The 26,804-nt window shown below is 33.9% G+C and overlaps 1 protein-coding gene and 1 long non-coding RNA gene across 2 annotated transcripts in view; one reads left to right on the forward strand and one right to left on the reverse strand.

The window, feature by feature from the left end:
- Positions 1 to 2,957: 2,957 nt before the first annotated feature.
- Positions 2,958 to 13,832, reverse strand: LOC141484689 (uncharacterized). Its single transcript, XR_012466742.1, has 2 exons — positions 13,666 to 13,832; positions 2,958 to 3,354 (listed from the first exon to the last, which is right to left on the reverse strand). It is a non-coding gene; the product is annotated as an uncharacterized lncRNA (long non-coding RNA).
- Positions 13,833 to 13,962: 130 nt separating this feature from the next.
- The window catches only part of LOC111512180 (monocarboxylate transporter 9), a 28,959-nt gene continuing 16,117 nt past the window's right edge, over positions 13,963 to 26,804 (forward strand). The window contains exons 1-2 of the mRNA XM_074179881.1: positions 13,963 to 14,341; positions 18,914 to 19,310. Of these exons, the coding sequence (XP_074035982.1) occupies positions 13,963 to 14,341; positions 18,914 to 19,310 (776 nt within the window). The remainder of the gene's footprint in view (positions 14,342 to 18,913; positions 19,311 to 26,804) is intronic.

Below are 26,804 nucleotides of genomic sequence, written 5' to 3' on the forward strand. Positions count from 1 at the left end.
ATGATGAAGGTCCTCCAACAAAACGACCCAGAGTAGATTCTGCCCAATCAAGTGCAGTTCAGGAATTGTGCAACTATTGAAAAAGAATGGGGCCTGTGAATAGGATGAATTCACATCTCAAAACATTGGAGCATAGAACTGAAGTGTACTGAATTTGACGATGGTGTGAAAATCATTAACAGCACATTTAAATATAGGATTGTTAGCTACAGGGCCGAAAGTAAGAATCTGCATTCAGACTATCAATCTTTTTTCAATGAAGTGAGGCATAAAGTTGTGACTTTGATCGATCGAATGGTGCAAGTTCACAACACCTTGAAAGTGAACATGGAGTTGTTTGGGAGGTTCGTCGTCGACACATTGTCTGCAAAAGCTGTGGAATTTCAAGAACGTGATTCGGGTATATTATCTACATAAATATGAAAGATTTCAGTCATGAAACGAATAATGTGTTCACAGGTTAGACTCTGGATCCTCCTACATCAAACTTGAATTCACCGCTTTGAAGAGAGCAGTGGTTTTTTATGGTTCACAGAATTTTAGCCTTTGTCCGTTCACTACTTTTCCACTCATATGCTGTATTTCTGTTTTATTCTCATAAAAAATTAATAGTAAAATTTCGAAGTTGTAGATAGCGGTGTCTAGAGGTCGAGCAGAGCTTTGACTTGAGCTCAGCTTGTACCAATACCTATACCAATATTTATAGTAATGGGTGCTTGTTAGACCAAATATTCATATTGATAATTCCAGAGAGTTGGCAAAAATGAATATCAAGACATTTTTTTTTTTCGAAAAGGGCATAATTGCATATTTTGAACATAAAACACACAAGTCATTGAATACTACTGTCAACATATTTTTTGAAGAAAGTAACATCGACGTAATACAAATAATTTTTGAAGTAATACTTTGATTAAATGATTAAAGGTATGATCTATGAATTAGTCAATATTTCAAAATAATATACACTTTAATTTCATCTTCAATACACTCAAAATCCTCACATCACGTTACATTTATGTGATTGATCCGATCCATATATTGTACAATTAAATATATATTGAGTAATGTGGATCCACAATGTGACAGGACAAAATGTCTTTAGTTCTTGGAATTCTGGATCCTTGCACAGAATGGTGTTCATAAATTGAACACAGGGCTAGTGCGGAAGAATAGTATGTTTTGGTAATTTGGAATGTGAATTTGAAACAAAACATGATACCTCACAAAACCAAATTTTCCCGAAACTAACGATTTTCAACAATGATAAAATTTGAAACTCATTCAAAAGTTAGTCAAAAATTGTTTCCTAATGTTTTCGGGTTCTTAAGTAAAATAATTTATACATTTCAAATTCAGACAAATATATGAAAATTGGCAAAAATAAGTTTTTCAACATGCTTTATGGAATGAAAGTAAGGGCGTTTTTACAACACTTTCGTGTATACCGGAAGTTGGTACCAACTTCTTCAATTCAAATATAACACCCTGTATATTTTTACATTTTGAAGTGACGGGAATATGGTTAGGAAAGTTTTACAAGCATTCAACCCCTAGATGCCGATCAAATCAGTCGTGAATTACATCAACCAACGCCCAGGTTCCCATAGAAAGAATTCTGAGTCTAGGAAAGCGTACATAGAGAGATAAACGACTTGCGAAGATTCTAGGGAACTGGCCGGCATTCATTATCAAACTTTCTTGCTATAAATATAGTTTGAAAAACTAAAAAACACTCTTTCAAAGAACATCGAACTAAAAAGTTAAAATAACGAACGAAAAATACTGGTAGTACTGTGAAAAAAGCGACAGGCGCTTGATATACAAAAAATATGGCACAAAGCGCCCACACTTTTTTCACAATAATACTAATATTATTGTTTTAAGCTTAGTTATATATATATATATATATATTTATTTCATCTAAACTTTGGGATCAATCAGTCGTATATTGTTTAGAACAATGACCATTGATATTTTTCGATTCCGGAGAGGAAGCCTGAAAATCAGCTACCAAGCCCAAGGAAGGCAGCAGGCGCGCGTGTTGATAAAAAATAATACTTTTTTCAAATGAAGAAATACATGTGAAGTGAGTTCGAATTATATTAAGGAGGTTACGTACAGCGCCATCTGCCCGCGAATAGATCAAGCAATAATGTCGATAATTCTGTCAAATACAGATCCCGACCTTGAGAGTTACAAACATACATACATACAGGTGAAGCTAATATGAAGCGTGTAATAATAAAGATGTACCTTTGTTCAATAATTATTGTTGTACTAAATGCATTGATTTTTAAAAAAGGACTTTGAGTGTTCGATATTTCGTGGTGTAAATAACAATTTGATGAAGAGAGTTAATTAATGTCTGATGGAAGTTAACGGAAGACTTCCAACATATTTTGAAATTGTTTTTATATTTTGTGTGAAAAGACATTGCAATATTTTCTATTTTTCGCTCTTTCATGAAACGTTCAGAATAAACATTTTTAATTCACTATTTAATCAGCTGAACGCCTGTCTTCAATGAAAACCATGACGGCAAATTAATAGCTCTAATGAACTTTCTGTAACTTATCGAAATGAATGTTTCGCAGCCCGTAGTTTAATGGTGGACAATTCACATGTTTCATTTTTTAAAGAATAACTCAAATATCTCGTGAACGGTTGATTTTTGAAATAAGGAGTGTTTCATGAAAATGAGTCAAACTCATCTCGGAATTTCAAAACTATCCTAAAATACAGGGTGTACCATTTGAAAAAACTGTATTATAACTACAAGTTGGACTCTCTAGGGATTTATACTTTGCAATTTTCAGGATGATCTTCTCAGCTTACCTTTATCACACTCCAGCAGACTTGATTATTATTAAGATTGTGAAAGATTCATAAACTCTAAACATATAGATATAGTGACTTTCCAAAAAAATACTTCGAAAGAATATCAAGCAATAATATAAGGAAAAACAGTTTAATTGAAAGTAATGCAAATTATGAAATTATGACAAAAACATGACAACAACAAAAATTAATTGGCATGATGCTCTGGGGCGACTTGATTAATTCCAGTGGAGCATTTGCCTTTTCAGCTGCAGGAAAACCTGAAAAAACCTGCAGGACCACATCATCTGAAGATCTTGATCTGCCAATGTCCTCTCTTTCATAGAATAAAAAGTAAGTTGTCTCCAGAGGCTCCAATAAATTCAAGATATTGCCAGAATATTCAGTGATACGAATATCGTCAAACTTAAACCAGTCCGTTTCGTCTTTGACCAATGCATAATAATGACCAGATTCAACGACAGAGTCATAGTGAACAATCGTATAAGTATATACGATTAAAATACCATTGAGCTAAAAATAAATATGGCTTTATTCAAAATAAATTATTCAAATGGAAAATGAACTCTTGGAAAGGTGAAAAAAGAATACAAAAGCAATGTCGAATATGAAATTAAAAATTAATTTGATTCAAAAATTTTGGGTAGAGTTAGCAGTCCGCCATCACATACGTCTCAAAATTTTTCCAACAACTTTTAATCAGTTTCAGATTGTAGAAAATCTCAAACCAAAAAATATGTAAATGATTTCCTAGATTTGCACTATGTTACGTTTTGAATGGCGAACCATTTTAGGAATGGGTTACCTCAGTCCGGTTCTGTTTCTGCCGACAAAATAATCTATTTTTATTTTAACTATCCAGGGCTAAATTAAAGTGTGACAAGTACTGCTAACCAATCCCTACTTACTCATATAATGTTAATAAGTTACTAATTAAACTCCACTGAATTCGTACATGCGTTCATTACATCAGCGTTTTCATTCAGTTTCGACTTTTCCACACAGTCGATTCGTGTTTCATGGTGGAACCAGATGAGCATGTGTAAATATTTATTTATGACGAAGGTGAACATCGTTGTTCAGTGTATACCAAAGTGAAAATTTTATGTAGAGAGTTACAGTTTCGATGAGTAAGTAGGTATTGTTACTTTGTTATCAATTTCTCGAATCATACCAAATTTGCATTCAAGCCACGCAAATGAAACAACTGACTGTGGCATTGTATCATTGAATATGTATATGCATGCAAAAAGCGACCACGATAATACATTAACATTAGTTTAGGTCCGTTTCTCGGAAAAATACAATAATTGGTTGGTATTCTGGAAAAATATTCAGGTCCAATCTTTGTCTTCAGCTTGAGACATGGCTTTCTCTTCCAATCAACGATAACACGGCTCTGTTTTTATATAACATCACTATAATAACAAACAACAAGGTGAAAAAACTTTGGATTGCAAATGCGAATAATTTTCCAATTCTAGTATCAGCAACCGAATAGTGAAGAAAGTCATTGAAAATACAAGAGAAGAAAATCAATTTGTCGATAATACTTCTAGAAGCCATAAAAATCAGTTCAAGTTACGACACGCTGAGATTCGTCTTACTAGACACCTGTCAAAATTGTGTCAGTGTCAGTGCTTCGTTTAACTGTTTATGAAAATATCTAAATCTAAACTTATATTATAAAAAAAATATTTGTAAGAACTCAAAAAGTATTCAACCGGTTCAAATAACATTTTATTGGGAGAATTTCACTAAACAGTTTACAATGAAGTGTTATTTGAATACGTTATGGATTTTCATCAAGTATAGGCAATTCTATCACATATTTAATCGATTTAAAAATTATTTCAATAGAAACCTACGTTATCAGCGAGTAACATGGACTGTATTCCATTTTGAAAATTTAAGGTTTCTAGAAAACTGCGATAATAACGTCTTTCGACAGGGACTTTGACAATTAATTATGGCCGTCTTGTCAAATTAGTTTTGTCATTTATTCAGTATGTTTTGCCATATCACCACAGATGGATGTAGCATTCAACAACATGCAAATAACAAATAACAAAATGGGTTCTCTGTTAGGGCAATGTACCGCGCACTTCGCCCATTTTACGGTAGTCATAATCGTCCTACCGACAGGACTATTCGCAATGTGGTAGATAAATTTGAGTCCACTGGTTCAGTAAACGATCGACCAACACCCGTACGTCGACGAAACGCAAGATATGCCAGAAACATCATAGCTATCTGTGAGAGTGTACAGGAGAATCCGAGGCAGTCGATTTCGCGTCGCTCACAATGTAGGTATTGGAGCTGAGCTGAGCCGAGCTTTGACTTGAGCTCGGCTTGACTCGATTTCGAAAAGTCTTGATTCGGTTCGAAACCCGGCTCGACTTTCAAATCCCCAGTTCGGCTTAAAATCGAGCCGAGCCAAGATTTCTTTATTCAGTCTTTTCCATATTGAAAAAATTATCATTTATCAACGCCCAGCCTTAGAAAGCTGGGTTTTTTCAAGGGACTGAAGAAGTGGACTGAACCTTCTCGTGGCACATTCGTCATTCTTAACGTTAAAAACATAAACTTGTTACTGAGCCTCTTTGCTAGATATAAAACGATACTTTCATTGAAAGTTTTCAGATTTATATAGTGCATTTCTTTAATGTCCCCCTTTTATTCTTTGAACGGGTCAACTGAAAAAATTGAAATTTGGGATAATGTAAGAAATGCATGAGTACTTTATTTTGAAGTAAAATTAACAGATGAAACTTTCGAGATGGCGACTGGGCGCTATCTGGGAAAAAAAAATTAAATGGAAAGGGGGGTCTTGTGACACATCATTTTGAAGCTCCTGACGAATACTTCACAACCTTAGAATATGAAGTCAATATCTTCACCTACTACAAAATGGCGGAACATTTAATAATTTCCTGAAGACAAACACATCAATATCGATATTTCTAGAAATATTCCTTTTTATCTGCCATATGGCAATTCCAACAACCAAATTTTGTTAAGTTATTGTTCATAAAAACCAGAAAAAATGTCAGTACGTCAATGAACATCATTGTTCAGTTAGAATATTTTCATTTGGTTTTCGGTTTTACTAGTAGAAAGGTACCACGTCAACAATCTCTAAAATGGTCAATTCTCGTCCATTGGAAAAAAAAATTTAAGCGATTTTTATTTACGGTGCGACGCGTAACTCTCACGAGACCGAAAGGATATTCAATGAACGTTTTCAGAATCGTCCTATCTGTAGAAAATATTTGAGGGAACTTGTATCCAAATTCACAACTACCGGTAGTGTACATAACAAAAAGCCCTCAGATTATCCGTCCATTCCGGAAGAACAGCAAGGTCAAATAATTGGTGAGATGGTATTAAATCCTGAACAGTCTACTTATTCCATCGCGAATGTTTGTAAGGTGTCTCCTTCTAGTGTGTGGAGACTTTTGAAGAGGAATAGGTATCATCCATACAAAATTAAAATGGTACACCAATTAACTGAAAATGATCCTGATCGAAAAACAGAATTCTGCAAAATCATGACGGAAACCATTGCAAGGCATCCTACCTATCTCCACAATATTTGTTTTAGTGACGAATGAACATTTTTTTTAAAAGGCAATGTTCACAGACAAAATTGCCGTTATTGGAGTAAGACCAACCCTCACGTGTTCCGGGAAACACATACCCAATATCCAGAAAGAATTACCATTTGGGCAGGAATATTGGAAAACTATATTGTGAAACCTCTATTTGTTGATCAAAATTTAACAGGGGAACTGTATTTGAATATACTGGAAACTACTGTTGACCCTCTCATCACTGAAATCGTCGAAGCGAATTCTAATGGATTCGATATGGATATTGTATTTCAACAAGATGGAGCACCATCACATTACTCCAGACAAGTAAGAAACTATTTGGATACTACTTTTCCCGGTCGTTGGATTGGCCGTCGAGGTCCTACAGAATGGCCAGCCCGCTCGCCAGATTTGACACCTTTGGATTTTTAATGGGACTATTTCAAGCAAAAGGTGTACGAAACTGAACCAGCTTCAATATTGGATATACGGCAGAGAATAATAAATATTTGTACTGTGTTCAAAAATGTTCGGCGTGAAATATCGGATAGGCTCTTCATATGTCAAGAAATTCAAGACAACCATTTCAAGCATCTTCTGAACTGACCTCAAGCTTATTACCTTGTATTATGTAGTTAAATGTCAATGTATTCAGGCAATTATTAAATTTTTCGCCATTTTGTAGTGGATGAAGATATAGACTTCATATTCTAGGGTTGTAAAGTATTCATGAGGAGCTTCAAAATGATGTATCACAAGACCCCCTTTCCATTTAATTTTTTTTCCCCAGATGGCCCCCAGTCGCCATCTTGAACGTTTCATCTGTCAATTTCACTTCAAAATGAAGTATTCATGCATACATTTCATTATCCCAAATTTAAATTTTTGAGTTGACCCGTTTAAAAAATAAAAGGGAGGGACATTAAAGAAATGCACTGTATATCAAAGTGGTTTGGGAAGTGGGCTAGTCCTTCTCACGGTATGCTACTCCTGCCATTTCCAATATTAGAAACACTATATGAATTGGTATAAAATTTCTCAGTCAGATATAAAATTGTACATATCGACACCGACGATGTAAACTGAGTAGCCAAGTTGTATAGTTCAAGTGAACGATATAGTGCTCCCTACCTTCCAGCAGTTCCCCTTTAATAAAATATTTAGGGAGCTAACTAATTTTGTTATTCAATAATCATTTCTGATTATGGTGGAGGGTCGAATAGACCCACCCACTTTTGACCTAACCTAACCTAACTACTCACTCACATTATATACAATCGATCGCTTCAAAAACACTTCACTAACTTTCTTCGAAAGCTTCTGATAGTTCCTCTTTCATATTATCCGTTTCACTATCACTGTCGTCATTAAAATCAATAATGAATTTATTTCCACCATTGATATGGAAATGTCCAATCTAAAATTACTTTTTTAATCCTTTTCTGCCAGTCTTCTTCGGTAATATTAGATACTTATTCTTTAACTATCTCTATCACCTTGTTATCAAATTTTGGAAAATTATTTTTACGCCTGATGCTTTGTTTCAATTTTCCCCAAATCAACTCGATGGGATTGAAAACACAAAAAGAGGGGAGAAGTCTCAATATGGTGTGTCCATACTTTTCAGCAATACTCTCAAGGGCATATACTTTTTCAAATGTTTTTGTCTGTAAACTTCAAGTAGTTGGTTTTTGGTATAGTTTTCTTCAAAATACAAAGTGTTATCCATAAGAAAGCTTTGTATTTCATCTTTCCTCGAATTTTTATTCGGTACTTTGATGAGATGTCGCGAATGATAGGAAGCGTTGTCAAGAACTATTACACTATTTGCATCCAAATTTGGGATCAATGTGTTTTCAAACCATTCCTCAAAAATATTAGCTTCCACGTTCTTATGATAGTCAACATTGCAGTCCTCAAGTTTTTTTCCACATAATTCCAAGAATTCGGAACCCATTCTTTACTTCCTCCGCAATGCACAATGATTAGTCGCGATCCTTTGTTTGCAGGCATGATAGGCGTAAATTACTGAAATCAATCGGAGTTTCTACAAGCGAACAAGTAAAATAAGTATACCTAGTACATACTATAGTATTACCCAGTATGAGTTGAAGGACCCACGCCAAGGTGTAACAATAGATAGGATGTAACAATACAGTAGCATTTGTCATTTGAAGAATATTTTTACGTTTATTGACTATACAGTGTTATACACTGTGTAACAACGAAAACTTAACAGAGCCGTTTTTGAATATAAAAAGTAGGATTTTTTAAAAAAGCTCGGACACGTCGATTTCTAATTAAAGGGGGACACCTTTCAGACTAATCAGATTTTTTGTAGTACGCACCCCTCGGAGGGGTGCGTCCGACGACCCTTATTTAGATAGGGAAAGTAGGTCGAGTGGCACGTTGTTTTAAAGGTATTTCGAATACCTTTACAACTCTGTTAAAAGAAAATTTTTGTAACGATTAGTTTTCGAGATAATTTGAAGATTTAAAGGAATTTTTATTGAGTTCAACTCTTTTTAAAATAAATCAAATTGTTTTTAAGGTACAACTTACGTTCAGAACTTTCATAAAAAAAATAAATTTTTGCTTTTTATGACAACCTGCTAATATGTGTCCATTTGATTTCGTAAAAAAGGCAGAATTATTTGTTTATTACGAGGAGATTTTTTCGGGGGAGGGGGTTGGTTACCACCCTTACATTTTAGGTAAATTGAGTGGCACCTCCTTATGAAAGTTTCCTTTTGACGTGGATATTTTATGCTTCTGATAAAAAAGGGAATCATACTGAAAACTTACCTACACAACGAATACAACCTGCTGATTTCCTGGAATACTGATGACACAAAAAAGTTTAAAAAACTGTTTTAGGGTTAATAAATCCCAATAATTGTTTTTAAAGCACACACAAAAAAAGTAACACCTAATAAGGGTAACACGCATAGGAAATTTAGAGTAAATGTTCAAAATGTGCGCCATTTTGCTCCATGCAACAATAAAGATTTTGTTCGAATTTTGCTCTTACATTATTCAACATCTCAGGAGTTATAGCTCGGCATTCATCAATAATTCTACGACGTAATTCATCCAAATTGGCTGGCTGTGTAGCATAAACTTTAGACTTTGAATATCCCCACAAAAAGTAGTCCAGTGGTGTTAAATCTGGTGATCGTGCTGGCCATTCAATTGGACCTCGTCTGCCAATCCATTGTTCTTCAAAATGATTATTCAAAAAATTTCGTTTCTGCGGGGCATAATGGGGTGGTGCACCGTATTGTTGAAAATGGATAAATTCATCTTGACATCTTAGATCCTGTTCAATTATTTCAACTATACGAGGTTGTATTGCCTCTTCAAGAAGTTGTAAATAAGAATGAAAAATGGACCTATAATATGATTGCCTAATATTCCGGCCCAGACATTCAACTTTTGGTGATGTTGGGTATGTATTTCTGCGTATTGTCTTGGGTTTTCATCCGACCAATAACGGTAATTGTAACGGTTCACACAACCATTTAAATAAAATAAGCTTTCGTCCGAAAAACAGATGTTATAAAGCAGCTCTCTCACTCATGCCCTCACCAAACTCCTGTCTTCGGTCAAAATCATCCTCATTGAGTTCATGAACAAGTTTAATTTTGTAAGGATGGAATTTGTGGTTTTTAAGGATTCTCCATGCGCTCATATGGCTTATTCCGGCCATTGCTGATGAACCTCTGGTACTTAACCTGGGATTGGCGATGACTTGACCAATCACTCCAATCGCATTATCGTCATTCACTACCCTTCTCTGAACATTTCTTATTTTAAACCGAACCTGTCTCCCTGAATTTTGTGACCAAATCCAGAACGTGATTTCTGCTTAGGTCTTTACCAGGGTTTTGCTCATTAAATAAAATTGATGTTCTATTAGCATTTTGGTCGTTGCCAAAAAATAAAGCAATAACTGAAACCCTTTCAGCAGTAGTGTAAGGCATTTTTAAACAAATAACAATACACGACCGATTAAACAAAACAATCGAACGATGTACTAATGTGTATTGATTTTAAAAAAGGGATTTCATTCAAAAAAAAACTGATGAGACGAACTGCTCGAATTTTTTTATGTAGGCATACAAGTTACCGAGTGGTCTGTCTAATGTATTATTAACATGGCAATTTTAACTTCAAATTATCTCGAAAACTAATCATTACAAAAATTTTCTTTTAACAGATTTGTAAAGGTATTCGAAAGACCTTTGAAACAAGGTGCCACTCGACCTACTTTCCCTATCTAAATAAGGGTCGTCGGACACACCCCTCCGAGGGGGTGCGTACTACAAAAAATCTGATTTGTCTGAAAGGTGTCCCATTTAATTAGAAATCGACGTGTCTGAGCTTTTTTTAAAAATCTTAGTTTTTATATTCAAAAACGGCTTTGTTAAGTTTTCGTTGTTACACACTGTATACAAAAATATTTGTAGCAGGTCAAGTAAGATACACACAAGATATTATAAACAAACAAGGCAAACATTAAAATTGAATATGGTTTTGCCCGAAAATATGAGATGCATATGACTAATATAAACAAACATATCTGCACATATAGTAAGAATTACTGTGTCAGCATATTTAGTCTGAGGGTATCTCAAAATACTCGATTACCAAGTAGAGATTGCGGGCAACTAATTCTTTTTTTTTAATTTTAATTTTGAATTACGATTTTTCGATATTTGAAGGGGTCCAAGAGCTGCTGTAGGAAAAATAATCAATAAAGTCAACAGGGGATTAATTATTTTCGGAACCAGAAACCTATCAGTATTTATCAACTTATCTGGACCGACATAAATCAAACTTCGTATATGAATTGCACCAATTCTTCTGAAGCAACACAGTAGGTTTATGGACTGACACCTATCAAAACACAACCTACTGTGTAGGTAAGGGAAGACTGGCCCGATAGACCAGGGCAGAGGCCTTCAAAAATGGTAAAAAGTGAAACAAAATAATAGTAGGATGAAATCCATTAGAAAATAAGGGGAATATGATAAAAATGAAAGGAAAAATAAATTACGGGCGATCTGAGTTAAGGATGTGAGAGAGGGTGAGTTTTAAAGGGTAAAAAATGGTTTATCTCGATTTCCGGAAAAACTACAAGTCCTTTGGAAAATGGCAAAGTTGTAGGTGAAAAGATCTACAACTTTTGTTTTTAAACTTAACTTCTCATGTCCCAAATTCACTGTAATTTATTTGAATCAAAACATTTATTTTTTCACCTTATTTTGACTCAATATCAAAAAAGCACCCTAGTTTTCAATCGGAAATTCTCGCGTCAAAATATCAGCTTTTTTCAAAAAGTGCTTTTTGTTCGTTGAAATCTCTACTTTCTGATGGTATAAAAAAATACATTAGGTACTATAGTAAATGTTCTCAGAAAATGCACAAAATCGAAAAAAACTCGAATTCGATTTTTTTTAATCATTATGTAATCAATTTTAAACTGTTTATTGAAATCTACACTTCAACCACTCAAAAAACGTAAGATTCGTGTTACATTGATAAACCAGGTTCTGGAAATGTGAAGGATCCATTTTTCACGTCCAATAATTTCAAACATTTATCCTTCAAAAATATTATTGCATTTCTGCATTGTTTTTCCGGTTGCGATACAACATCTGGATTTGCCGGAAAAGGAAAGTGTCGTAAATTCATACTTTTGACGCTAAAAATTTGTGAAATTTGGCCAATGGTTTTTATAAGAAAGATGCAAGTAAAGAAGATGAAAATGGATTACAGTTAATAAAATTTATTTATAAATGTAAAAATGAAAAAATAACACTGAATCAATTAAGATTTCAAAAATAACAATCGGCAAAAATTAAATCATCTTTCATTTTGGCAAACCTTCCACCCACAGAAGGAGTAGCAAAACAGCATTGTTACTGGGATATTATCAGCTTCAAACTTGGTTGGGTAAAGAACTGACAGCAACAGATTAGGGCTGAAAACAACATCAACGTGGCATTATGCCCAAATTTACAGAAAAGGAAATAATTCTAAGTAGGTATTGCTTAAAACTATTTGCTGCAACTGTGAAACTGGATGTAACAGTTTAAAATGTGGCTGTCGAACACATGGTTTGAAATACACAAATTTATGCCCAAATTGTCATGGTTCTGAAAATTGCTCCAATATGGAAGAAAAAACCTACGAGGAAGTTAATGATTCAGATGAAATTGTAGATGAAGAACCAATGCAGACTGGAAATAATACCGAATCTAACGATGAAGAAATGTCATCAAAGAGACAAAAACTAATGGATAAATGATTGAAAATCAAGATAAGCTGTTTATAAATAACAAGATTAACGTTTTTAAAAATATTGTAATTAATAACGTAATCAGAATGAAGTATTTAAATTTTATAGTACCATTTATATGTATATTTATATTTTATAAGATTTTCTATGACATGAATGTAATTAGAATTAAATGAATAAACTTTCAAACTGAATAAAATTGCAGCAATCACATTTTTTTATGAAATTGTATATAATGATTGAAAAAAATTCAAATTCGAGTTTTTTCCGAATTTTTTAATTTTCTGAGAACATTTACTATGGTAATGTATTTCTTTACACTATCAGAAACTAGAGATGTCAACGAGCAAGAAGCACACCTACTTTTTGAAAAAAAATGATATTTTCATGCCAGAATTTTCGATTGAAAATTAGGGCGCTTTTTTGATATTAAGTCAACATAAGATGACAAAATAAATATTTTAAATCAAATGAATCACAATGTATTTGGAACATGAAAAAGTAAGTTTTCACCAAATTTCGTGAAAAAATTTTTGAAATTGTTAAAAATTAAAAACCAAAAACTTGGTTAGTTGAATTTTTCACATAAATTTTGAGGTTATGTGAAAAAATTGTGAATACAAAAGTTGTAGATCTTTTCATTGCCTACAACTTTGTCGCTCAATTTTTTTCCATAGGACTTGTAGTTTTGCTGGAAATAGAAATAAACCATTTTTTACCCTTAAAAACTCACCCCCTCTCACTTTCCGAACTCAGATCGCCCGTAATTTATTTTTCCTTTCAGTTTTATCATATTCCCCCCTTTTAATGAGGAGTTTCATCCTACTATTATTTTTTTTGGTTTCAAAAATTATCGACTCTGGTCTAGAACGAATTGTACCTTTAGATAATTTGATTTAAAACCAGTCTTCAAGTATGCCTACTTACCATAGCTGAATTACACCGTTAAATGTTTGTTCTATTTATTCGCATAATGGATGAACTCATATTTCACTTCCATGTTTCTGATAAATTTATTTATCTAATCAGACAAAGATTGTCAGGTGGCTGATATTCATATAATATGCTATTTATTTTCGTTTTTATTTTTAGCTGCATCAGATAGGTTCAGCGCTACTGAAATAATATCTTGATGTCATCTCTCAACATATTCAATTATTTTTACCAGAGAATCAGACTAAAATCTGCCAACACCATTACGAACCAAAATAAATAATCGGAGAAATGGACCTCAACCTTGAAGCAGCAGCCCCTTTGGTCGTTATTTCGGAAGTATCGCCTGGCACAGAGAGTGTAGATAAAACTCTCATCGATATCAAAGATGACAACGAGTTAGTTCCTCAAATTGACCGCACATTCCAAAGGAGAGAGTCAATTTTATCTTCGGAAATTAGTATTTTCGTAGAAAAAACCAAACAGAAAATTCCAGACGGAGGATGGGGATGGTTAGTTGTTCTGGCTTGTTTTGTTATCAACATGTTATCGGATGGGGTGGGATTCACCTTTGGACTTTTGTATATAGAATTTTTGCATGAGTTTGGAGCCTCCAAGTCTGCCACTTCTTGGATCGGGAGCCTCTTCATGGCTTTACCACTGATTACAGGTAAGACTTATGCAGATTTTTGTTGAAAAGTAACAGTTAATTTTTCAAAAATTTTAGAGGAGTGATTATTGATTGATACAAGGCTTGAGCGACTGTTTGAATAAATAATTAACTATATCGAAAAAACCTAAGGAAAACGGAAACTAATTTATTAATAGTATATTAGGTGGGCTGGGAAGTTCGTAGGCTATCACACAGATGGCGCTACTAGTATTAAATCCATATGATTTTTAGTTAACCCAAACCTTCAAAAGACAGGTGTACAAATTTCACAGATGTTGGATTATTAGTTTGTGGGATAGAACATTTTGAGTGAAGCAACTTTTGTTAGTATGAAGAAAATGGATAAAAAAGAATTCCGTGTGATAATAAGCATTGCTTTTTGGCAAAAAGAAAGTTGAGAAAACATTTCCTTCAATTCTCAAAACCTCAATTGTCATTCCTCTCCATAAAGGCGGCAACAATGAAGATCCAGCAAACTTTAGGCCTATATCGCTCTTCCCAACCTTAGCAAATATAATTGAAAAACTAGTAAAAAAAGGATAATGGCATTTTTGACCAGTATCCCTTTACTGAGTGCACATCAGTATGACTCTCAGAATTTTAAGAGTACAAGTGAAGCTATATCAACAGTATTGCAATTGGTGTATAATGAAATCAACAGCGGGGAAGCCTCTGCAATGCTTTGTGACTTATCCGAAGCTTTTGACTGTGTTAATCACAGCGTATTGCTTCAGAAACTCACAAGATATGGTTTTAGGGACAACAGTCATAATTGGATTAGTCCATACCTTTCTGATAGAAAACAATTTGTAAGAACGTCATCTAACTTGGACGTTGGAGAGATAAATTGTGTATTAGGTCCTATATTGTTTCTTTCATATATTAATGATATAACAAACATATCGATTATAGGAACCTTTACCTTATTTGCTGACGACACCACATTATTGTGGCATGACAAGGACAAAAACAGATTACATAGCAAAATGTGCCAAGATATGAAGAAAGTGAAGAACTGGTTTGACTCGAATATTTTATCTTTGAATACCAGCAAACAAATATATTAGAATTCAAGTGTAATATACCTGATATTCCTCTAGACTGACAATAACACAATAAAAATAACTCCACTTTGAAATTTTTGGGAATTTATTTAGATGAAAATTCAAAATTTTCTCAGTATATTGCACACATCAACAAAAAATTGGCATCAGGATGTTTCGCACTGCGAAACATCTCAATGGAACTGGGGTTTGCTGCAGCGAAAGTGGGGTACTATGCCTTAATAGACTCTCATCTAAGGTATGGTTTACCATTTTGGGGTGTTTGCAGTAAACAACTTATGCAGACGGTTTTTGTCTTGTAAAAAAGGGCTATTAGGTACTTATGTAAAGCGAAATGGCAGGATTCATGTAAACCCCTGTTTCGAAAACATAGAATCCTTACGGTTATTTCAATATTTATGTTGGAGACCGTATCGATTATACATAAAAATGGGAGAACTATGAATCTGCAGCTACAGCTACATATCATACAACGCGGTCAAATGAACTGAATCTACCAATTCCAAAAACATTTGGTTCAAAACTCGTTGATATATAATGAAATCAGGATATACAATAAACTTCCCAATGAAATCATAGAGACTCCTTTTATCATGTTCAGAAAGAAATGTACAAAAATTTTAGCTGATAAAGCTTATTATGACCTACAAGAATATTTTGAAGATGCCCTGTAATTTAGAATGTGTGAAAATTGCGATTGTACTGTATGTGAAAAACATATTTTCCTTCGTTGTCCTAGTTCTTGTCATGTAACCTTTGCATATAGTTTATATTTTATTTTAATCATTTACATACTTCACATCTTATACTTCATGTTTATATTAATATTTATTTATGACATTGTGTTGGTAACAAGAATTATATTCTTAAACAATGAACATATTATCAATAAATCAATCAATCGATATGTAAAAATGAATGGAACATGGTAGTGAACCGACTCCAAAGCATGCAAAGATGCAACAGTCGGCTGGCGAGGTTATGATATCAGTATTTTGGAATGTGCATGGTATAATATATATCGACTATCTTAAAAAAAAACCATCAACAGCGACCACTACATAGCGTTATTGGAGCATTTAAAAGACGAAATTGTGGAAAAACGGCCCCAGTTGAAGAAAAAGAAAGTTCACCAAGACGAATCCGACCTGTCACAAATCAATGAAAATGATGGCAACTTTGCATAAATTGGGCTTCGAATTGCTTCTACATCCATCCACCGTTTTCTCTAGATCTAGCCCCCAGCGACTTTTTCCTGTTCTCAGACCTCAAGAGAATGCTCGCTGGAAAAAAAATCAGCACCGATGAAAAAATAATCGTCGAAACTTATGCCTATTTTGAGGCTAAAGACAAATCGAACTATAAAATTGGTATCGAAAAATTTTAAGAACGCTATAACCGTTGTATCGACCTCGGAGGCAACTATATTGAATAATAAAACCAAATATCATAAAAAATGTTTTTCCATGTTAGTTTACGAACTTTTAAGCCCAACTTATTATTCAACAATCAGGAAATGTCACCATTACTTGTGCGAAGAGTAGAATGCTGTACTTTCTCATATCAGAAAAATGTTATAATAAGATTCATTTGTGAACGATACCTAACGAGAAGCAACCTAGAATATAAGCATTCAAAAATATTTTTAGTCATATTATTTCATCCAAATAGTTTGCGAGAAATTGGCTAGAGAAATTGAAACACTCCATCATTTATTTGCAAAGCCAGATTTAAAGGTATTTGACTACTTTAATTTTTTCATTAAGTGACGAACTTTCGAAAAATATCATTTTGTTTTCCGCCGAACAAATTTCTGACGGGTTATTATTAAATTTTTTTTGTTAGAAAATTGAATGATCTATCATGACGTAAAATTTTGAAGTAGGTGAATTTTCAAGTCAATAATGCAAACACAAATGTAACGTAATGAATTTGCTCATTTGCGATTAGATTCGAAAATGTGTTTCGTGTCTTGCCAACTGTGATAGATGACCCAACAAAAAGCGTTTTTTCAATGGTTGCAGTAAAAACTATTGTATTCTTTCATACATTCTAGTTTATCCTTGAATATGATATAACTAAAAATGCTTTTTTCGGTTCGATTTTTGAAAACAGGATACAATCGTTCACTTTTTATTTTTTTCAATTACAATTTGAAAGTCAAGCAATTTCACCTGATGAATAATCCCGAATAAATATGGAGGATTTTGAAACATGGTGTATTTAAAAATTACTGATGATGAAAGTATGTTCGATGAAAATTGCCTGAGATGTAGCTATTTACAGTTTTTTTTAATAAAAAACTATCTTTAGGTTATTTGAATCGTAAAAATAAATGTGTTCGTTTAAGAAATCATATAAGATGAAAAGGAAGGTTTTACGTTATATGTAAGTTATACCTACTTATTTCCAAAGTATGAAATTGAAGTTTTTTATTTCAATGGAATCATCTAGATTATTTCCTCCAAACCGATGAAACGCTTCTTCCCAATAGCGATAAAACTGGCAACGATAAACTTGACAGCAAGAAGACTGACAGCCACGGCCTAGTTTTGCATGATTCTCACAATTGCAATCACTGTTACTGTCCTAATCAAATTACACCAATGGAATCGAGTATTATTCAAACATGATTTCGATTGAATATTAATACTTTGCACAAATGCCTCTAAAGAAATTCACAGGTTTCATTTGACCCTAACTCTACTGAAACAACTCAAATGCAGATACAAGAGACCGAAATGAAAAACATGACTGTCATTGATTGATATAAATTCATGAAAATCATACAACAATTCTTCAATTGAAACTTCACTTTGAATACCAACAATTTATATATGATATTCAGAAATCTCAATATCCTAATCGTAACGTAAGACAGTTTTAATTCGAATCGAAACATTATTCTGAATAGTGGCAGTTTAATTGAAATCGAAAAGAATACGCGACGTACAGTTGATGCATCAAGCCGCGTCAAGTAAGTGGGGTGACTCGGGTGCCAGCTCTGCGGTTTCATGTCATGGCACAATATATTTCAGCAATAAAATTATCTTGTTGAAAAATACGTATTTATTCATTTAAGTACCTACTCTCTTCATATATTCAAACATTGTGTCTTTAAAAATTGTACTTTCAAACAAATGTCTCGTTATTCGGGTAATTATATTGATTTGATTTGAGAATGATATCTTGGTTTTATATCGATGCGTTCAGCTGAGAATATATCAGGAAATAAATTTTACCAATACCACTGAACCTAAAAATTCTCTCAGATAAACTCAAACTTTGTTATTTGTGAGCAATACCAATCGAGCAACCAGCAATGAATGAAACCACTCGCTGGTTGCTCTCGTGGTATCGCTAAATAACAACGTTTTCGTTAAAAAATCAAAATTCGTCGATAAAATTTTGAGGTTTTGTGTTATTACTTTCAATAATTTGTTTGTTGAATGGCTCCAATAAGCGTGATTAAACATAAACATTTGAAAACGTTTCATTTTCTCAGGACCTATCGGAAGTGCCTTAGTGGACAAATACGGATGTCGATCGATGACAATCGTAGGGGGGATCATCTGTACAATCGGCCTCACTCTCAGCTCCTACGCTAGATCCATCGGAGTAATGTATCTAACTTTCGGTGTGATTGGTGGATTGGGCTTGACTCTATGCTTCGTTACAGCGGTGGTTTCCATAGCTTTCTGGTTCGAGAAGAGAAGAACTGTCGCCCTCGGGTTGGCAGCTAGTGGAACCGGGTTTGGGACTGCGGTTTATTCACCTTTAGCAACTTGGTTCTTGCGAGAGTACGGCTGGAGGGGAACTTTGTTGATCACGGCTGGTTTCTTTGCCAATTTGTGTGTTTGTGGAGCTCTGATGAGAGATCCGGACTGGATAATCGAAGAAGAGTAAGTAGATTCACATCCGACCAAATATATTTTTTTCGATTAGAGACTGGCCTACCACACTGGTAGGCCGTGGTCGAATAGAAGTTTTAGCAACGACTGAGACTTTGACACATCATCAGTGAAATGTGCAATCAATGCACATTTCACTGATGAAGTCTGCAGTAGCAAGCGAAACGTTTGGTACTACAAATTCTATTTGACTATGGCTCACCAGCCTAGTTTTTTTCTCTAATCGTGGTTTGGGCCGTGATTTCCAGACAGATTTTTTTTGGTCTGAAAAAAAGTTTTTATTACGATTCTACAGGGCGATATCAAACACCCCTCCCTCCTAAGAAAGAAAGTACTAACAATTTTTTTTCAAATAGAAAGGTCGTCGTGTGATACCTCATTTGATAGGTATTTCAATTCGAAGAAAATCGTATTCAAAACTGATTCCAATTCAAGCTAATAACCTGATAACTGTTCAAAATGTCCACCATGGGACGATAGCCGGTTGGGTTGACGTAGTGGTTTGTTACACTCACTCAATCGACCGCTGTGTGAACCGGTAGTTCGAACCGCAAAGCTGGTCGATCCATTTTTACTTCCTATCGTCCAAACCGTGCTAGGAATCACACGTTGAAAGGTAACACCTCATTAGTCCTTAGCTTGCAAACATTTCGAGTTTTGAAAGTTGTCGTTCATATGGGTGTTCCAGCTGGTTAACGGAACATATTTAAACAGATCCACCTCCTGACAATAACGGAGTTTGTTCACAACTTCATTTCTTACATTATGTGCCTGGAAGCATCTTTTATTCCATTCATTAGCTCTGGAATGTACTGCAGTTGTGTTATGAATACTTTAGATTTCATAAATCCTTACAATAACATTTGAAGGCCTCATATCAGGTAACTACAATACCACATCAGCCTATTCACCGGTTTGGATGATTGTCATCTAGGCACCTCCTCATTATGGCTGGTTCGAAGGAAAAAAAAGTTGGAAACTCATTTGGCTTCATCATTCATCAAAACCGGTGAATATGCTGACGTGATCCCTTAGAATGGTCCACTAGCCACCTGATATGACGTCTCTGGAATTTGTGAGCAGATATGTGATATCTAAACCATAGTAAAAAATCAACCAGTAAGTCCATTCCCACTACTTTCATTTAAAAATTCACCAAGTTCTCGTTGATCTCGAAACGAAGTGCGGAACAATTTCATACTTCTACTATAGGCTTGCACTCATATGAAAACGAAATTTAAGGATATTATAGAAAATTTTGTGATCAGTTACTCATAACCAACTACAAAAACTAAAAACAATAATAACAACAGCGAATAAACTAAACACATTATCAATTTCCGACCGTTTAGTATAACTAATCCGACGGCCGTCGAATCCTTCGATACTACAGCACTGAAGGCGTTGGATGACAATCTCATCCTAAGAACGGTTGAAGGTCCCCGGCAACTTGGGCGGATCACGTGTTGAGATAGCCTACTGGTTGTATTATTCTGCTGTGTCTAAACTGTACCTACGATACACAACAGCAACTCGTGGGTAGAGACAAAGAACTTGCAATGAAATTACCCCAGGTATATTTCTAAATGTGTAAAATAACTTTGTTAACCAATGTTCATTATTGTCGGGAAGTGAATGGTGAAAATTTTGAACATTCAGCCTTCGAACACATATAGTTTTTAGAACTGCTATGAAACTATAATAAATACAAACAGTCTTGAAGAACTTTTTCTTGACTAACACGTTTTATGGAGGATTCGTAGCTGGATTCATTGAAACTTCTACAGTGCATTTCTTTATTCCCCCCCCCTTTTATTTTTTGAACGGGTCATTTAAAAAATTGAAATTTGGGATAATGAAATTGATGCATGAATACTTTATTTTGCAGTGGAATTGACAAACTTTCAAGATGGCGATTGGGCTCCATCAAACAACCCTAGAATATAATGTCAATATCTTCAACTACTACAAAATGGCGGAACTTTTAATATTTGCCTGAATACATTGATATTTAACTATATAATACAAGGTAATAAGCTTGAGGTCAGTTCAGAGGATGCTCGAAATGGTTGCCTTGAACTTCTTGACATATGAACAGCCTATCCGATATTTCACGCCGAATATTTTCGAACACAGTAACGTCAATATCTCTACCAATACGTATTATTCTCTGCCGTATATCCAATATTGGAGCAGGTTCAGTTTCGTACACCTTTTACTTCAAATAGCCTCATAAAAAAGTCCAAAGGTGTCAAATCTGGCGAGCGGGCTGGTCATTCTGTAGGACCTCGACGGCCAATCCAACGACCGAGAAAAGTAGTATCCAAATAGTTTCTTACTCGTCTGGAGTAATGTGGTGGTGCTCCATCTTGTTGGAATACAATATCCATTTCGCATTCATTAGGATTCGCTTCGACGAGTTCAGTGATGAGAGAGTCAACAGTAGTTTCCAGCATATTAAAATACACTTCCCCTGTTGAATTTTGATCAACAAATAGAGGTCCTACAATATGGTTGCCCTATACTCCTGCCCAAAGGTTATTTGTTTCTGGATATTGGGTATGTGTTTCTCGGAAAACGTGAAGGTTGGTGTCACTCCAATAACAGCAATTTTGTCTGTGAACATTGCCGTTAAAAAAATGTACATTCATCTCTAAAACAAATATTGTGGAGAAAGGTAGAATGCCTTGCAATGGTTTTCGTCATGATTTCGCAGAATTCTGTTCTTCGATCAGGGTCATCTTCAGTTAATTGGTGTACCTCTTCAAAAGTCTCCACACAGTAGAAGGAGACACCTCACAAACATTCGCGACAGAATAAGTAGACTGTTCAGGATTTACTACCATCTCATCACCAATTATTCGCACTTGCTGTTCTTCCGGACTGGACGGATGACCTGGGGGCTTTTTATTATGTACACTACCGGTAGTTGTGAATTTGGATACAAGTTCCCTCGAATATTTTATACAGATAGGACGATTCGGAAAACGTTCATTGAAAATCCTTTCAGTCTCGTGAAAGTTATGCGTCGCACCGTAAATAAAAATCGCTTAAATTTTTTTCTTCCAATGGACGAGAATTGACCATTTTAGAGATTGTTGGCGTGGTACCTTCCTACTAGTAAAACCGAATTATCGTACTGACATTTTTTGACGATTTCATAAGCAAAAAATAACTTAACAAACCTTACCGGGTTGTTGGAATTTCCATATGGCAGATATAAAAGGAATATTTCTAGAAATATCGATATTAATGTGTTTGTCTTCAGGAAATTATTAAATTAAATGTTCCGCCATTTTGTAGTAGGTGAGAATATTGACTTCATATTCTAGGTATGTGAAGTATCCGTCAGGAGCTTCAAAATGATGTGTAACAAGACCCCCCTTTCCATTTAATTTTTTTCCCAGATGATGCCCAGTCGCCATTTTGAAAGTTCCATCTGTCAATTTTACTTCAAAATAAAGTATCCATGCATTAATTTCATTATCCCAAATTTCAATTTTTTGAGTTGAACCGTTCAAAAAATAAAAGGGGGGGACATTAAAGAAATGCACTGTATATCATTGTAGTTTTTCGCAACTTCACCTCAAGTATTTTAAATCTGGGAGGGAGATTAGTATATCAACTGCCATAAGTCAATTCAGCAACTAATAAACCTAAATAAAAAGTTCTGGGAATGGCAGTTATGCTCGAAGTACGTTTTCGCTGACCCACTTTGTATACATTTTTTAAATAGAAATAGAACAAGCACTATATTACATCATTTCTGAAATTGACCACATATCAATTGTACTGCATCTTTCTAGTTTCGCTGAATCATATATTAACTTCTTCAATTAATCTTCATTTAATCACTAATATTTTGTTTTGTTCCAAAGCATCGTGTTCACACTAGCAAAAGGCATAATATAAAGATAACGTCACGATCAAGAAATTTGAGAAATCATCGAAAAGAAATTCTCATTGAGACAGGACATACAAGTAACAGGTATTTGAAATGGAAAACAATGTCAGTATTGCGGCCCAAATTTTTCCCAGAAAAATATCATCAAAATCTCTGACTTCTGACTGAATATATTCAATATATACCCAACCTGACCTAATTGGAGATCAAGTCGTGTAGTTTTTGAAATTACTATGGATCTTCATCAAGTAACGGCCGAATCAATCAGAAAAAAAAAAGAATATCCTATACTCTGTCCATCTAAGCAACATAGTGCACGTGATCTCCCAGACAAGGTTGCTTGTACAGAGTCGCACTAAGGAACAACCGAATTTAATTTCAATAAAATGCAGCTGGGTATGGGAAATTTTTGAAGTGGATGGTAGGGGCACAAATTAGCAGTTTCTTCAGCCGTATCAGTACATATTAAAAATTTCAAACTCTAAAATACCGTATATGTACACATCACAGTTACGTTTAAACGTAACTGACTACTTCGACACTGTAACATCAATTCCGTCAGCCGATTGCAGTTAAATCTGATTGGCCAGCGTGAGGAGGCTTGTTTGTTTCACCCAATAGATGCAAATGTTCATGTGATCATGCTTTGATCACGCATCAATCATTGTTCCGGATACTTTGTTAGATGAACATAGTTCAGTAGTATGAATTCAAACCCCAGCTATTGAATTCATGTTGATCTGTATGTACAGATGACGAAGTAACCACTAATAAATCGCCGAAATGCGATTCCCGTACATTTAGACAAAACACCTCATATTTTATAACTTATTTCTAGTTATAAATTTCTACTAACCTAGTAAACAATAATGAAATTATATTTTTCATTTGTAGTAATTCTCAATGTAATAAATTCTGGCCATTTTTCACATTATTCGTTAATGGGTCAAATTAAGTACTTATCATAGATATTGGACATTCGAATTCGATTATGACTGCTAACAATAGACACGTCGTGAATTAGCTTAGTTTGAAATCTCCTATCTCGATTTTCATTTTATTTGCAATTTTTCATCATTAATCTTCATTATTTAATTTTTTCATTTGCATAATATTGACATTCCACTAAATGTTTGAACCCATGTATTGATTTATTTTTATTTCAGGCACCGAATATTTTAATCCTGGTATTTTCCATATTTTTGATTCAATGTTATTTTTCAATATTTCTTTTTGTGGTTTCTTTTCATAGATTTCAAATTTGTGAACTTCTTTTAGGAAAACTGTATATCAATGATGTATTTTGTATCTCAACGTGAATGATCCTCGTGAGTTTTTGAGTAGAAAGATATGAATTAATATCACTGAATTAACTTCTGAAATCAAACAGATGCTACTGAAAAACTCTATTCTGTATTCAAGGACAATCATAAAATCTGTTAATGAATTATCTAAAATGAATTAGAAAAGGTTGGTTGGTTGCTAATTGTTTTCTTGTCGAAGTTTCGAATTTAAATAAATTCTTCTTCAGGGCTCTGTAACAATGAATTTTCATAAACACACCTTCCACAAAACTTATACGATTATTATCGTTTCAATTTCACAAGAAATAATGAGTTCTTAATTGAATTACTCACCGAAAAGTAGTTTTTTCGTGTTGATAATGATACTATTTTAAAAACCATCAGACATATTAGATATACATATTAAAAAAAAATAAAAAACATTGCAACAAACAAATTTCCGAGACAACACCAACACCAAACGACATGAAACAAACAAATGGATTTATCTGTGATTCTGATGAGGTAGTGTCTGTTTTTCATTCAATGGTGGAAAGAAAAAGAATGAATAAAGGGTAAATTGCTAAGGTATTTTATTTATCAAATTTAAATATGCAGTAGTAGGGCCATCGACATCTCTTCTAGTGTTAACACTATCGCATTTGAGGATATTAATCATTTTTCTCAAGAGTCTTTTGGATAAATATTAAATATCTAGAATAGTTGGATGATCAAAATCAAAACAGTGTCCATATTCTTTTTCAATTTCAACGAGGGCTGTGGGGTTTTTTATATTCAGTTTCTTAGAGTCTCTCATGTATTCTGAAACTCGTGTTTTAAGATACCGTCCGGTTTACACAGTTCAATTTGTACACTATATTGGATTTTCTTGTGGTGTTTTTGTTTTTTGTTTCGAGAAAAAAAGCTTTTCATCTGTATTTTCATTGAAAAAGGCCACTTTAATTTGTTCGGTACTGACTAGCATTCCAAGTTTATTTTATTTATTTTCTACAAATGGAATTTTGTGATATTTGGGTTTTCCCGTGTATTTTGAGAGGAGAAACTTTTTTCTTTAATTATTTTTCTGATAAAGGTTCTAGGAAAATTATTTTCTACTAGGTAATTCTCAATTAATTGGAGATTTTTGTTATGGAATTCTGAATTGAAAATGGCAATTGCTCTTGATTTCAAATTCCTTGTAAGGTTGATTTTACGTTTTGGAAAATAAATTAAAAATCTCTCAGAAAAAGTTGGTTTATGATACCAGTCTACCTCTAAAATTCGCTTTGCATTTTTGATTATTTTAGTATCTAAAAATGCTAACGAATTGTTGTCTTCCATTTCTAGAGTAGATTTTAGTTTTGGATGAAAACTATGAAAAGTATCTATTATTTCAGTCTTTTATTTTTTTGGAATGGAAGTGACAATATCGTCAACATATCTTTTAAAAAAAGGCAATGAAAATGACAACTTTTCAATGCATATATTTTGTAGTTCTGCCATGACCAAGTCTGCACAAATGGGTGATATACAATTACCCATTCCCAACACAAAAATTTGTTTGTAAGCATTTTTTTTCTCGAAACAAAAAACAAAAACACCACACGAAATACAATCCAATATAGTGTACAAATTGAACTGTGGAAGCTGTCACAAATGCTATGTTGGTCAAACTGAACGGTATCTTGAAACACGACTTTCAGAACACATGAGAGACTCTAAGAAACTGAATATTAAAAACCCCACAGCTCTCGTTGAACAACTATTCTAGATGTTCAACCATATTTATCTAAAAGACTTTTGAGCGAAATTATAGATAACCTCAAATGCGATAGTGTTAACACTAGAAGATAGTCGATGGTATTAATACTGCATATTTTAATTTGATAAGTAAAATACCTTAATAATTTATCCTTTTTTCATTTTTTTTCTTTCAGTCATCGATTGAAAAACGGACACCACCTTATCAGAATCACAGATAAAGCCATTTGTTTGTTTCATGTCGTTTTGTATTGGTGTTGTCTCGGAAATTTGTTTGTTGCAATGTTTATTTTTTTAAAATATGTATCTAATATGTCTGATGGTTTTTAAAATAGTAGTATTATCAACACGAGAAAACTATTTTTCGATGAGTAATTCAATCAAGAACTCATTATTTCTTGAGAAATTGAAACGATGAAAGGTATATTTAAAAAAATTCATTGTTACAGAGCCCTAAAAAAGAATTCAATTGAATTTGAAACGTCGGAAAAAAACAATTGTTTTTTTAAGAAAAAAGTCTTTTCAGAAAAATTATTG

The sequence above is a fragment of the Leptinotarsa decemlineata genome, unplaced genomic scaffold (genome assembly GCF_025532065.1).
Source record: "Leptinotarsa decemlineata unplaced genomic scaffold, Ldec_3_MD MMD2_tig00026282_RagTag_RagTag, whole genome shotgun sequence".
Taxonomy (NCBI): domain Eukaryota; kingdom Metazoa; phylum Arthropoda; class Insecta; order Coleoptera; family Chrysomelidae; genus Leptinotarsa; species Leptinotarsa decemlineata.